Source organism: Belonocnema kinseyi, chromosome 7, assembly GCF_010883055.1.
Source record: "Belonocnema kinseyi isolate 2016_QV_RU_SX_M_011 chromosome 7, B_treatae_v1, whole genome shotgun sequence".
NCBI lineage: Eukaryota > Metazoa > Arthropoda > Insecta > Hymenoptera > Cynipidae > Belonocnema > Belonocnema kinseyi.
Window position 1 is genome coordinate 61,577,688 of NC_046663.1, and position 16,532 is coordinate 61,594,219.

At 29.6% G+C, this 16,532-nt stretch overlaps 1 protein-coding gene across 1 annotated transcript in view; it reads right to left on the reverse strand.

The window, feature by feature from the left end:
• The window catches only part of LOC117176915, a 154,769-nt gene extending 139,647 nt beyond the window's left edge, over window positions 1–15,122 (reverse strand). The window contains exon 1 of the mRNA XM_033367304.1: window positions 14,822–15,122. Coding sequence (XP_033223195.1) covers window positions 14,822–14,896 — 75 coding nt within the window. The 5' untranslated portion in view covers window positions 14,897–15,122. The remainder of the gene's footprint in view (window positions 1–14,821) is intronic.
• Between the last annotated feature and the right edge of the window lie 1,410 nt (window positions 15,123–16,532).

Here is a 16,532-nt window from a genome sequence, read left to right on the forward strand (position 1 = left end):
AAAGCATAAAAATAATACAAATTAGAAAACACTGTTAATCGATATTTTTTTGATCTTTTTTTGCTCTTCAATGATATATAATATGTTACCCAATTACTGCCCCTAAGTCATACATACCCATCCCTCGTCATCAAAAACGTTTTAAAAGTTGTAAAACCACTCTGAACAATGTAAAAATTATTTAGAACTCTAAATTGATTACATCTTCCAGCCGAAGATGTTCTGTTGCATACGTTCACGTGGAAGGATACTTTTGGGAATATTATAATGAGAGGGAAATTCTTACTTATCATGTAATTAATTTAGAGTTCCAAATCATTTTCACATTGTTCAGGGTGGTTTTCCAACTTCTAAAACGTTTTTGACGAGGAGGCAAGGGTATGTATGACTTAGGGGTAGTTCTTGGGTAACGTATTATACATTATTGAAGAAAAAAAAAGAGGAAAAAAATATCAACAGTGTTTTCTAAGTTGTATTATTTTTAATGAAATATATATAAATGTTCTGTTGTATACGTTCAAGTGGAAGGGTAAATTTGGGAATATTATAATGAAATAGAAATTTAAAAGTATCATGTGATTAATTTGGAGTTCTCAATCATTTTTACATTGATCAAGGTGGTTTTCCAACTTGTAAAACGTTTTTGATGACGAGGGGAGGGTATGTAGGACTTAGGGGTAGTTTGTCGGGTACGTATGATATATTATCAAAGAGCAAAAAACAGATGAAAAAAATATCAACTAACATGTTTTCTAAGTTGTATTATTTTTTATTCTTTTTCTTACATATATATGTTCTGCTGCTCACATTCACGTAGAAGGGTAGTTTTTTTAGGAAACGATAATGAGGGGGAAATTTTGAAGTGTAATGTAATTAATTTTGAGCTTTAAAACATGTATACATTTTAAACGGTGGTATTTCAACACTTAAAACGTTTTTAATTACGAGGAGAGGGTATGTATGACTTAGGGGTAGTTTTTGGGTAACGTTTTATATATTATCGGAGAGCAAAAAAGAGAAAAAAATATCAACTAATAGTTTCTACTAAGTTTGATTATTTTTAGTGCTTTTTTCATGCATATATATGTTCCGCTGCATAGATTAACGTGGAAGGGTAGTTTTGCGGGAAAAGTATGGAGAAGGGGAAATTTTGAAGTACAATTGTAATCAATTTGGAGTTTAAAACCATTTTGCATTGCTCAAGCTGGTTTTCCAACTTTTTAAACGTTTTTGATTGCGAGGGGAGGGTATGTATGACTTACGGGTAGTTTTGGGTAACGTATTGTACATTATGGAAGAGCAAAAAAAGAGCAACAAAATATCGACTAACAGTGTTTTCTGAGTTTTATTATTTTTTATGCTTTTTTCATACACATATATATTCCGCTGCATAGGTTTACGTGGAATCGTAGTTTCGGGGGAAATTATAATGTGAGAGAAACTTTGCAAGTTTCATGTTATTATTTTGGAGAACGTATTATATATAACACAGGCCGACAAATTTTAAAGCCAGAGACCAGACCTAACATTTCCGATGGAGTTTGATGCCCTGAATCCGAATGCGAGCTCAAAGTTGCTCCTGTAGTCAGGTTTTCAAGATATCCTAACCTAAATGTGCAAAAAATGCGCTTTTTAGCTGTTTTTGAGGTTATGTAACCAAACAAGAAAAATGTCTACCACAAGAGCCTATATGGAATTTGAAAGTACTAATCTTCCGCTTTCAAACCTACTTGGATCTATTAGGATATCTTTATTTTTCACCAAATATGCTAATTTGAAATTTTTCATTTTAGCGTTTTAACCCATTAACGCTGAGGTGTTCAGATTTATACAACGCATTCTCGATTGCTAAAGGTACGATATTTTTTCTTCAAAATATTATCTCAAGGGTTTTCAAGGGTTCCCTTTCTATTGCCGGTGTCAGTTTTTTGGTATGACCCCTAGAAGATCCAATATGGCGGCCATAATTCAGGGCTTTAAAAATGAACAAAGGATCCCGCACAAAATACCAAAAAAAAGCGTGCAGTCGTTTGGAATCAAACTTCGCACATTGATAAAACAAAAGAAGACGGACTGCGCGGAATGCAACTGCGCACTCTGTGTGCATTCTAATGTTCACATTCGCTGTATTTGCGCGCCGTTCTACGGCGCAGTCAGTCTTCGGTCCCTAGCTGGTTCACTAAGTTGGCGACGCTTTTATGACGTGTTATTCATAGGTGATGAAATTCGTTTTTTGCTACAAGTCTTTCCGTTTTAGAGATCACGTTTGGGTGGCGAGCTAACGGTTAGATGCGTAGGTAATAAAATTCTTTTTGTATTTGAAATCTGTCTAGCGGTTACATTTCTTGTCGATCGTGATTTTTGTATATAGTGAGTTTTAGAACTTCCACATTACTGTTCATTATAAGAAAGAAATGAGTTCAAGAACTCCTTGCGCTAAGAAAGTTACTACGTTTTGTCACGTTTGTGGACAGTATGAAACGGAGAAATACCGTCGATCAATTAGTGATTCGATAAAAACGTCATACTTCAACTGTTATGGGACTTTAATGAAAAATTTGGATAAACCGTGGGTACCAACCTCAATTTGTCATGCTTGTAGATTAAATTTTTCAAATCGGGAAGATGAAAGTACCCAGATGCAGACTGTCATTTAATCACCTGTTTGGCGTGAGCCCAACGATCATGATACTGATTTTTACTTTTGCTTATGCAAAACAGGAGGTTTTTTTTAAAAGTATTTTAAGAAGATTGTTTACCCTGATGTAGAAAGTGTTCCGCCAGCCAAGATTGGTACTTAAAATCACTCTGAAAACAAAAGTGACCGATAAACTCACGAATCAATGCATACTTACGATCCTAATGCAACTGAAGATTCTTCTTGGGAAGAATCAGATAATGAAAGTCCTAAATTTTTTGACCAAAACGGATTAAACGATTTTATACGTGAACTTGATCTTCCAAAAGATAAAGCTGAGCTTTGCGCTTCAAGACTCAAAAGCAGTACTATCACATAATGAAAATAAGTACGCTGCAATTCCAGCAGGTCACTCAAGTACACAGAAAGAATCTTATGATACTTTCCAATTACTCCTGAGAAAAATAAAATATAATGTCCATAGTTGGCTTATTTGTGGTAACTTCAAAATGATAAATCTTATAATAGGTTTACAATCAGGAAACATTAAATACCCTTGTTTTCTTTGCCTTTGGGACAGTCATGCAAGGGATGAACATTGGATAACGGAGAAATGGCCAGACAGATTAGAGTGGACAGTTGGTCAGTATAATATTTTTTATGAAAGTCTTGTTGGCAGAAAGAAAGCATTATTGCCACCACTCTATATAAAACTAGGCTAAAAGAAGCAATTTGTGAAAGCCCTAAACACCGAGGGAGAATGTTTCGATTATATCAGATCTACATTTCCGCAATTAAGTGATGCCAAAGTTAAGGAAGGTATTTTTTTGGGCCTGATATAAGAAAACTTATCAAAGATGATGACTTTATCAAAACCATGACATTTATTGAAAAAGATGCATGGTTGAGTTTCAAAAATGTTGTACTGAAATTTTTAGGGAGCAATCGAGAACCGAAGTTTAGAACTATTATATTTAGTATGTTAAAGAATTTTAAAAGATTAGGGTGTTAGATGAGTATGAAATTAAATTTTCTCAAATCTCATTTGGATTATTTCCCAGAAAATGTTGGATCATTCAGTAAAGAAATGGGCGAACGCTTTCATGAAGACTTTCACAAAAAAGAGCAACACTATCAACGTCGATGCAATGTAAGAATGATGGCCGACTATTGCTGGTCTTTGCAAAGAAATGATAATGACCCTACTGGTCATAAACGATAGTCTCTTCAACGATCGTTTGACATGAAGCGCGAACGTTTCCAGAAGAAAGCAAGCAATTAGTTTCACCTTCATTGGACATACAATTGTAAGTCTTGCCTTAACTGTCTGGCCAATCGTAAGTCTTGCCTTGGCTGGCTGGACAATTCAAAGTCTTGCCTTGACTGACTGGGCGAATCAAAGTCTTGCCTAGACTGGCTGGGCGATACAAAGTCTTGCCTTTATTGGTTGGGCAATCTAAATTCTTGCCTTAAATGGCTGAAAATATTGAGTTTTGCCTTAGAAAGCTGGAAAATGCTTAGTAAATTTACAATATTAAATGAATCATCATAGTAAAATTTGTTGTTTTTTTTAAGCTTTAACTGTTTTCCATATTCGCTCTGCTAGGAGTCATAATAAAAAATTGAGCCAATCAAAAAGCAACCCCCGAAAACCCGTCAGATAACATTTTCAAGGGACAATGGCATACTATCTCGGCGTTAATGGGTTAATACGCTAAATTGAGAAATTTCATTTCAAAGTTAGTCCACTTGTTGTGTGGAATTCAATTATTTCACGAAATGTACACGACTAAACTCGCTGCTCCTAGGGTCAGGTGGGTTAGCCTGCTTATGATTTAGAAGAGGTGATTTCTGGACTTAGGTGGATTAGCAGGTAGGTGGGTTAACCCATTTGTGGCATGGAACTTCATTATTCTAAGAAAAATATGCGACTAAACTTATTGTTCCCAGAGTCAGGTGGGTTAGCATGCTTGTGGCTTGTTAGGGGTGGTTTCTACCCCTAGGAAACGGCTTCCGTAGAAATGAAAAGACACGGGTTCCATATTTTTTTATTGTTTTATCAATCTGCAAAGTTTGGTTCCAAATGACTGTACGATTTTTTGTTGGTACTTTGTGCGGGATCCTTTGTTGTTTTTAAAGCCCTAAATTGTGGCCGCCATATTGGATCTTCTAGGGATTATAACAAAAAACTGACACCGGCAATAGAAAGGGCACCCTCGAAAATCCCTGAGTTAATATTTTGAAGAAAAAATATTGTACCTTCAGCAATAGAGGATGCGTTGTATAAATCTGAACACCTCAGCGTTAATGGGTTAAAACGCAAAAATAAAAAATTTAAAATTACAATATTTTGTTGAAAAATAAAGATATCCCAATAAATCAAAGTAGGTTTGAAAGAGAAAGATTAGTACTTTCAAATTTCATATTAGCTTTGTGGTAGACATTTTTCTTGTACAGTTACATAACCTCAAAAACAGCTACGAAACGCGTTTTTTGCACATTTAGGTTAGGTTATCTTGGAAACCTGACGTACAGGAGCAATTTTGAATTCAGATTTGGATTCAGCGAATCAAACTCCTTCGGAAATGTTTGGTCTGCTTTCTGACTTTTGACTTTTGTCAAAGTTTGTTGGCCTGTGTTATCAGAGAGCAAAACAGAGCAAAAGAAGAGAAAAAAAATATCAACTAACAGTGTTTTCTAAGTTATATTATTTTTATGCTTTTTTCATACATATATATGTGTTCCGATGTATACGTTCACATGGAAGGGTAGTTTTTTGAGAAAATTATTAAGAGGGGGGAATTTTGAAGTGCCATGTAATCAATTTGGAGTTCTAAATCATTTTTGCATTGTGCAAAGTAGTTTTCCAACTTTTAAAACGTCTTTGATGACGAGGGGAGGGTATGTGTGACTTAGGGGTAGCTTTTGGGTAACGTTTTATGCATTATCGGAGAGCAAAAAAAGAGAAAAAAATATCAACTAACAGTTTCTTTTAAGTTTGATTATTTTTAATGCTTTCTTAATACATATAAATGTTCTGCTGCATACGTTCACGTGGAAGGGTGGTTTTGGGGAAATTATAAAGAGGGAGAAATTTTCAAGTGTCATGTGAGTAATTTGAAGCCCTAAAACATGTTAACATTGTTGAAGGTAGTTTTCCCATTTTGAAAACGTTTTTAATCACAGGGGGTAGTTGTGTAAGACTTAGGGGTAGTTTGTTGGGAAACGTAATATATGCCATCATAATTTTTAGCGAGTTTTCGTAGGTGGGGGCCCTGAGTGGACATCCTGCTAGCGCCGCCACCCTTTTCTCCGAAGTTTAAAGAGCAAAAAAATTTGTTTAGCATAAAAAAGCGTTTGAATGTTATACTCAAAAAGACGAATCTTCAACTATAATGTTAAATTTTCAACAAAATAATGCAATTTCTAATAAAATAATGAATTTTTCAACAAAGAAGTTTAATCTTTACAAATAATTAAATTCTCAACGAAATAAGATGTTGAATTTCAAGAAAAAGAATGTTAATCAGGGCAGCTGAACCTTCAAAGAAGTATTTTAATTCGCAATTTAAAATGTTATATCTCAATCATAAACATAAATAGTTGATCATTCAATCAAAAAAGTTGTTGATTTTAAATGAAAAACAGTAGAAAATTACCAAGAAGATGAATTCATAAAGAAAAATGTATTAATTGATATTTTAATCCAAAATATCTTTATTTTGAATCACAAACACTTGAATTCAAGCAGAAAGATGTATTTTTAACAAAATAGTTGAATTTTTAACCAAAAAATATTTTCCAGTCAAGACAGGAACAAAATTTAACCAAATTATTGAATTTTCAACCGAATAGTTCCATTTTCAACGAATATAACAAAATTTTCGACTCAACAACGAATTTTCCATAGAAAAGACGAATTTACAACCAAATATTTAAATACTTAACAAAGCAATGACATTTTCAACAAAGAAGTTGAATTTTTAACATAATAATGAAATCGAATGGTTTATTTTATTACATAAATATTAGAATTTTCAACACAAAATGATAAATTTTCAAGTCAAAAGCACAATGTTTCTACTAAACAGTTAAATTTTTAGTTCAAGGATATAAATCTTTAACAAAAAATTCTTTTCGAACAAATATTTGAATTCCAATCTAAAATCTATCAATATCAAACAAAAAATACAAATTTACAATAAAGTACATCCATTTTATACCAATAAGGGACTAGTCAAATTTACAATAAAAAACTAATATTCAAAGTAAAAAAAATAAATGAGGAAATTTTAACAAAATAGTTTGGTTCTCCACCGATATAATTAATGTTTAAAAAAGTGCTTCAACGTTCAATTAAGAATATGAATTTTACACCAAAAATCAATCATATTCAACGAAAAATTCAATTGTAGAATTTTTCTATAAAGACTATCAATTTTCAGAAAATAATTCAATAGGTGAATTTTTAGTTGAAAAATTTAATTTGCAGTTAAAAAAGTCAAAAAAATTCAACAGTGTTGCATAGTTTTTAGAGCGTTCCCGCGTGAAAAAATCTCCTGGCACTGTGTCGGCCCAAAACAGACCGTCTGGTTTTCAGTTTTGACGCTGCTCAGATAGTCTGACCTCCACCTGGCAAAAAGTCTAACGTCTTTTTGCCCCCTTATTTTTTCATTACTTGGAAAAAGTAATTTCTTATTATAAGTGTATTTCGCTGACCAGTGCCAAATCTGGGCCAGGCCAGGTTTTAGAATGACAAGAAAAAAAGTCTTGCTTTGATAGTGTGAATTTTGTATTTTATATAATATTTTTATATTATTTCTGTACGGGATCAGCGCCCCTCCTGGGCCAAACCAGACGTTGCAGACTAGACATTCTAGATAAAGTCCGAATTGGAAAATTCTAGCGCTGGGCCAGATCAGATCTTTAAGGCTAGACAACCTAGACAATGCCAGACCTGGGCCACACCAGACTTCCATTCAATTTTTCTGCAATGGCCCCTATACAGACAGATCTTTTTTTTTAATTCTGTAGGATTCCTGTTGATAAAATAAGCACGTTTCTCTGGAAGTATAAAAATCTTTACTTGGAAAAAGTTTTCATGTTTTGTGTACGATACACATCTTTTATATTCGTAGAATAAAAAGTACCTCATCCAAGAAACTCGAGTGAGAAATTAAAACAGCGGGAAAGCACCCGTAAAATGAATAATCTTCATTTCTTTTTGTCTGAAGTTGTAAGAGCACAAATAATTCGTGATAGCTAGGTGCTTCGCCTTTTTAATTAAGTGTTCATTAAAAGGTTGATATCACATGTAGATTAGAAAGTGAAAAAAAACATTAGATAATTAATTTTCATTCTATTTTCTTTTCCAAGAATTATTTATCTTCTGTATATATTGTGCATGTAAATTTTTATTGAAGTAAAATATCTGTAAATACCGCAAATGCTTTTATTGGTAATGGGCGTTGGAGGAGAAATTCACCTCTTTTATCTTAAGAAAAATGTGAAAATAACAGAAATTTTTCCTTTTAACTGTGTAAAAATTATAAAAATTTGAAATAACTATTTGAATTCAGAAACAAATTAGATACAAAAATTTACTAAATTTGAATTCAATAAAAAATGTATAACTAAAAAAATGTTCCATTACGATTTGGAAAAATATTGAAAATAAAAAATTCTTTTATTTCATCATCCGAGAAATTTTGAAACAAACTTCTGTCCGGCTGCAACTCGATAAAAATATGGATAAACACATTAAAATGAACAAAAACTAAACAAAAATCCTCTTTTAACCCAGAAAAAATTGATACTAAGAAATTAAACTTGTCGAACTCGGAAGAATTTTAAATTAAACTCATAAAAATAATTAATATAAAGTGACATTAAGTAGTGACATAAAGACATATAGTAATAACTAATAAGTCTCTAATATTTAAATTGAAGAGTTTTTCATATTTGAAAGTTTTAATTTTAATTGCCTGCAAATATTTTTGGTAATCGGGCAAAGACTAAAAATTTGTTTCGTTTAATATTGAAGATAAAAAATTTTTAATTCTGGAAAAATCCTGCTAAACATCTTTTACGTCGATTAAATTAGTTTAAATAATTTCAGAAATATAGAAAACAGTCATTATTTCAAAATTTGTTATTACGGATTTTTAAATTATTTTGTGCTTTGCGCGCATGCATGTTATAAATATTTATCAAAAAAGGTTCGTTCAACATATATTTTATAAACAAATTAAGATTGATCTGAAAATATGTCAAGGAAGTTCAATAACATCCTGTTGAGACAATTTTGCTAAAGACCTTTTTTCCTCTAGTTTTTTTAGAGATTACCAGACCTTGGATAAAGTCATGCAAAGACAGATCAAGTGGCCTTATGAGAATTAGTAGTTTAGGGGAAACAGCTTGAAGCTATGACTTTTTGTCTTGCTTCCCCTAAACCAAGATGGAGCTCAAACTAAAGATTTATTAATGGCTTGAAAACTTTCTGAAAATATTTTATTACGATAAATAATTTATTATTAAAATTAATATAATTTCTGGATATTTAATTAATATTGGAACATTGTGCGCGACATGCGCGCAATAAGCGCCAGTTCTGTAGACAAATATCGGTTGATTTTCTAACATTTTGTTACAGATTTTATTATTATTATTTTTGAGGTTATATCCTTTTGGGGTAATCATGACTCACTCGTTGTGGACGCGGGTATACTGACATAGAATTTCCTGCGACCCAGATTGCTGATCAATCTGGGTCTGTTTTATTTTTCTTCATTTATATCAGTTTTATATAATTTACAGAAATTTCTTTTTATATGGAGAAAATTTAAGGAAATTCCATTTGAATGAAACAATTTTTTCATTTATTTGCAATTTTCTAAAACCAGCAGATTATTTTTGTCATTAACAAAATATTCTTCGCATGTGTAATGCTCTGAAACCGTACTTATAACATTTTTTAACATTTAATAAACACACAAATTACGCCTTTAAGTTATTTTTGGGTGAACTATTCGCCACGTTTTCTCGAAAGATTTTTCGCATAAATTTATTAAATTATTATGTTTTATATCAAAGTTTTATTTTTGAAGTTCAAATGTTTATTTAAGTTTTTTCATTCGCAGTGAATAAAAAAGCTATTTTTTCTATATTTTTAATTCATTATTTACATTTAAATGATAATTTTAAAAATCAAAACTTACCACAACCGGTTAATTTTTGCTAGTTCTATTAAAAATTATTATTTTTCAAGATGAATTCCTCTTAGACAAAAAAAGAAAAATTAAATTAATTATATGTAATTTTAGTTAAAGAACTTTTCTTTTTTCAAAATTAAACTATACTGTTGAAATTGTTGATGTTTCAAATTAATTTTTGATGAAAATTTAACTATGTAATGTTTGGTTGCACATTAATCTTCTTCAGTTGAAAATTTTATTGTTCAGTTGGAAATTTCTTATTTTGTTAAAACTAAGTCTTTTCTGGTAGAATATTATCTTCTTGGGGACTAGTACCCCTTTTGGGTGGAAAATTAATTTCTTTGGTTAAAAGTTTATCTATTAGTTGGAAAATTTATGTAGTTTGTTAAAAATTAATCGTTTTAGGTAGGAAGTTAATTTTGATTTGTGACAATTATTTAATCTTGGTTGAAAATTCATCTTTTTGTATGAAAATTAAAATATTTCGTTAAAAATACACTTATTTTATTGCAAATTTGTTTTTGATTTTCGTAGAAAATTTATCTTTTGGTTTCAAAATTCAACTATTTGGTTGAAAATTAATTTTCGTGGATGCAGATTCATCATGTTAATTGCAAATTCATTTCTTTGGTTACTAATATAACTATTTTTTTAAAATTAGCTTTTAGCAGAAAGTGTAGCTAATTTTTCTATTTTTGCTAGAAAATTATTCTTTTTAGTTAAAAATGCACATTTCTTGTTAAGAACTCGCCTTCTTTGTTTTGAAAATTTAACATCTTCAGTAGAAAATGCGTATTTTCAGTTTTTAAATTCAAATTATTTGACAAACATTCGTCTGTTTTGATTAGCGTTCCAAAAAATTGTTCAAAATTCGTATTTTTTTGTTTCATTTAGCCGTTTGTGATCACATTTTTAATTTAAAATGTCAATTTTCACACTTTTTGTTGAGAATTCATTGTTCAATCGGAGATTTATCACTTGGGCTAAAAATGTAAGCATTTTGTTGAAAACTCCCTTTTTGCTAGTTCAAAATTAATTATTTTAACTGAAAATGTAATTATTCTAGTTTCGATTCAAAACTGATATTTTTTTATTCAAAAATTGAACTATTTTCTTGAAAATCCATGTATTCAACTCAGTATTTAACGTATGTCTCACGTAATTTGTAAATGACCTCTTATTAAATTCTGTATGACTGCGGTCACTAAAAATGTAAAAAATATATTAAAAAAAGAACTTTTTTACATGAACATTAATGGTTTGCTAGGTAAGAGGTTTGTTTGTATACCTAACAGAAAAATTTATAACGGTCAGGGAAATTGAAAAATTGGTCAAGGGATAATTCAGGAAAAGTCATAGTATTTAGAAATTGTGATTTTCTAGCAACCCAAATATTGCAAATCGATAGCGCTAAATTTCAATTTTGAAATATTTTATAACTTTTATTTTCTTATCAAAAAATGAAATTAGTCGAAAACTTACGCAATAAATGGTAAATAAATTATTGAAAGTTGCATAGCATTTTTAAGCTTCGAAAATAACAAAATAATTTAGGAAATTTTTTGTAAGGAAAATAAAATTAAATATGTATTAGTATCTTCCAAGTGTTTTTCAGTAACGAAAACCAACTATGCGCTCGTACGGTTTTTTGATTTAAGGGGCAAAACAGTTTTTAATACAAAACCAAAATTTCAAATAAACAAAAATTAAAAATGTATTGAAAAATATATTAAGTAAATAAATAATAATAATAATTTATTATTATCAAACGAATTCAATACGAATAGAAAAATTTTTTATTTAATCACAATTCTTAAAAATTAGCAGATTATTTTTTTATTAACAAAATATGTCTCATCCCGTGTAAATTATCCGACAACGCACTCTTTATATTTAAAAAAATTTTAAACGTAAAAAGGACATATTTGACACGAGTATTATTAAGTAAAGTTATTGTTAATTATCAGTCAAAATGGTGGTTTTATAATAAATAAAAAGCAACCATTTTTCGGCTGATGGTTCTTAATTTTAGTTGTAAACACTTTTTTCAAAATTTAACTATTTTGTTGGAAATTTGTTGTCAGAAATTAACTATTGTTTAACTGAAAAATTAAGTTTGTAATTACTTACATAATTAGTTTTTATTTTAACTGATTTTCATCAGTTAAAATTTCAGATTCTTTTTTTTTAATTTCTATATGTTGTTAAAACTATGTCTTTTGACGTAGATTATTAATCTTCTTTGTGACTAATTTATCTTCTTGGTTCAAAATTAATTCATGTAGTATATAATTGAACTATTAGGGTGGAAATGTCTGGAAAAGGTCTGATTTTTGAAATAAATATTAGTTCCTTGTATTAAAAAGTAATGCTTTTAAATTAAAAAATAAAATATTTAATTTTTTCGAAAATTTATATTTTTTATAAACATTTATAATCGTCTTGGTTGAAAATGCATCTGTCTGGTTGAAAGTGTAACTATTTTATTGAGATTTGATATATTTTGTTGAAAATTTTGTATTCTTATAGTAGAAAATTTATTTTTTGGGTTGACAATTCAACCATTAGGTTGAAAGCGCATTTTGTTGTTTAAGATTCACTGCTTTAGTTAAAAATTAATGACTTCGTTCAAAAATGTAAATATTTTGTAGAAAATTAATTCTACTTGGTTTTGAATTAATTTTCTTGACTAAAATGCAACTATTCCAGGTTTGGTTTAGAATTTATCTTGTTCATTTGTAAATCCAGCTATTTGATTAAAAATTTCTTCATTTTCTTGAAACTTTATTTTTTGTTGTAGAATATCTTCTTGGAGAATAATTTACCTTCCTATTTAAAAATGCATTTCTTTGGTATCAGAATTCATGAATGTTGTTAAAAAATAATTTTATTGGGTTGAAAATTCATTTCTTTCATTAAAAGTTAATTTGTTTTTATTGAGAATTAATTTTTTTAACCAAGAATTTAACTATTCAATTCTTTGTTTAACAGTTATCTTTTCTTATAGATATTTATTTTGAGTGGAAAAGTCAACTAATGGGTCACAAAATTTATTCTTTTGTTATTGCAAATTCATTACCTCAGTTGAAACACTTTTTTCAGTTAAAAATGTATTGTTTAATTGAAAATTTATCTATTCTATATTTGATTTTAAGTTTATCTTCTTCAGTTGAAAATTTTTATTTTGTTGGTGGAAAATTCATCTCCTGGGTTGAAAATTCAACTCCTGGGTTCAAAATTGCATTTTTTGTTGTTTTGCACATTCATCATTTTAGTTGAAAATTAATTACTTTGCTTAAAAATGTAACTAAATATTTTGTTGAAAATTTGTTGGAAATTAATTTTTTTTACTTCAAATTTAACTATTCCATCTTTAGTTTACCATTTTTCTTCTTCAATTGAAATTTCAGCTATTTGTTTTCAAATTTCTTTATTTTATTTTTTGTGGTAGAATATAATTCTTCTTAGTTAAATTTTATCAGCTTGAGTTAAAATTTTACTATTTTGATGAAAATTTATGTATTTTTTTGAAAATCGATCTTCTTTTGCTAGAAAATTCATCATTTGGGTAGACAATTGCACTATTGGGTTAAAAATTATTTTTATTGCAACTAATTACCTTCGTTAAAAACTAATGTCTTCACTTATAAATTTAACTACTATTTTGTTAAAAGATCGTTTTTGTTTGTTGTTGAAAATTGATTTTTCAAAATGGAAATTTAACTATTTCACGTTTGGTTTAACATTTATTTCCTTTCTTTGAAAATTCAGCTATTTGGTTGAAAACTTCTTTATTTTATTTAAACTTTGTTTTAATAGAATATAATTTTTCTTGGAGAATAATTTACCTTTTTCGTTAAAAATTTAATGCTTTTGAGAGAAATTAACCAATTAGGTTAAACATTACTTTGAAAATTAAAAATTTGTTCGAAAATTGATTTCTTCGATTAAAATATTGTTTCTCTTTGAAATTAATTTTTTTAACTAACAAGATAACTATTATGTTAGAAATACATTTTTTTGGTTAAAAATTAATTATTTTATTAGAAAATTAATTTCTTCGCTTAGAAATTTAACTATTTTGATGGCAATTCCTTTGTTTCCACTTGAGAATAAATTACTTTTTGTTCAAAATTGATCGTGCTGAGTAAGTTTTGGTTTTCAGAAATAATTATTTCCATTTACATAATGCAATAAAACTACAGGAAAATGTCTTTTACAGGAGGATTAGTTTGAGAGTCAACATTTTCTCTTTAAGAATATATTACGCTTTCAAACTCTTTAGAATTTATAAGGAAGATAATGTAATGGAAATTTTAATTTTAATTTATAGAGAATATCTTTTTAGTGTGATTAGTTCTGTTACGAAGACTGTCAGGAAAATGAGAAAAGTGTATAATAGAAAAGATTACTTTAAAATAATGACTTACATTCAATTTTCAATGCAGAAAAAACCTAGAAGTTATTAATCGTGTTGAATAATCAATAGACTGGTTAACAGAAGAGTTATTTTTTATGAAAATTGTGTGAAAATCCGCACTTTACATGTAACATTTATAACTACTAAATTAAAGTAAAACGAACAATTATTAATTACTTGATAAAAATACTACCAAAAAATAAAGCCAGCTTTATTTTACATATTGATAACAAAATAGGATTTTGATATAATTTTTTTAATTTTAAATTGCTTAGAAACTCGGTAAAGCTATTTTTAAACATTTTAAAGAGCATTTCAACTGGATCTCTTTTGATACAAATCTCTAGTTTTATATGGATTTTCCACTCTTATGATTTCCTCTTTGCACGTAGAAGTAAAATGGGATTACAAGTACTTTTCTTAAAACGATTTTAAATAGTACTTTGATTCAACATTTTTCTGTTCGAAATTTGTATTTCCATTTTTTCATTTGATGAAATAACCGAATAAATTTTTTTTTAAGTTATAATTTTAAATAAAAGTACATACCGCACTGTAAATGGCACATGCGAAGCTCCCCCGACGAACGGTTCGCCAACAGCAACATGATTGCATGATAGCCATGCTGCTACTTAAAATTTTTCCACCACGAGGAAAATCGTCTCAAACTCTATTTTTCGCCCTTACACTTCATTTTTTATTATAAATATAAAATTAAGATTAAAATTAAATTCACAGAATAACCAATAATCAAAATTTAAATTTAGACTTTTTAAATGATTTGTACACGTGTTCTTCATTTTTCGTACAATACTACCGAGAATGAATCGAAGGGGGTTGAAAACTACCGTACGGGGTGGTCTAGCACCGACTGACGTTCTTCACCACATTTTCTCTTCTCCGTGGCACGAAATCACAAGACGCATGCGCTTCATCCCTTATTTACCTACAGAAAGTTTGCCTTTGAAATATTTCTTTCAAAAAAAAAAAAACGGTTTGCAATTATGAATGATAAATAATATGCCAGTAAATGTTCGTTCTAAAGCTGCATTATTATATATTATTATAATTAATAATATTATTATAGAATTCACATATTAGGATAATTTTCTTCTGAATTCAGGTACAGTCGAACTTGGATTTAAGTCTGATTCCGGTTCTGACCATTGGCTTAAATCGAGGCCCTCAGAACGTGAGCACCAGGGCTGTGTGAACACTGACAAAGAACTTGCGCAATATTGCGCAACGCATGATATAGTTACCTATTAGACCGTTAAGGCAAGGCGCATTATCGCAACGTGCCTGTTCTCGGAAAGCTCCAATCCAGTTGACTTCTTATGCAAGTTCGACTGTAATTATTAACATTTTCATCTGGATTAAGTATTGAGATTCGCACCTATCAATCACAGTCGCCTACAACCATGAAGCAGGAGGTAGCATGTTTGTTATAAGGACTATATACACTGAAGAAAAGATAAGACTATTTTTCTTAATCTTATCCCTTTTCCAGTAACCTTTATCTTCGAAATGTGAAAAGTAAAAATATCACCATATCACATTTTATTGATAAAAAGGAGAAGGCCTAAGCGAAATCATACCCCTAAATCTTTTCCAGTAGCCTGAAACATCCTTACCTTTTTACCAGTAGCCTTTATTTCCAATGCCTGAAAAGTAATCATACAACCACATGCCATTGTTAGTAACGGACATAATATTAGGCGTGAGTGGAAACCAGTCATAGCCTTTTTACAGTAGCCTTTGTTTTCATTATTCGAAAAGTGAAAATAAAAGCATATTACATTGCAGTGAGCTTTCTTTTCATTATGTGAAAACTAAAAATAAAACCATATTCCATTTGAGTAACTTTTCTTTTCATTATGTAAAAAGGGAAAATATAACCATATCACATTTTTAACCATCAGAAAAGAGGTCGGCGTGATTAGAATAACAACCCTGTCCCATTTTCAGTAGTCTAACACATTCTCAACCCTTTTCCAGTAGCCTTTCTTTTTATTATGTAAAAAGTGAAAATACAACCATATTCCGTTTCCAGTAACTTGCCTCTTAATTATTTGAAAATACTATCATCTTACATTTTTAGTAATGGGAAAATGGTAGGCGTAGGTTGAATTTTTACCTTGCCTATTTCATAGTCGCCTAACAAACCATTATCCCTTTTCTAGTAGCCTTTCTTTTAATTGTTTGAAAAGTTAAAATTCAACCAGAGTCCATTTTTATTAATGGAAAAAGGGTAGGTGTG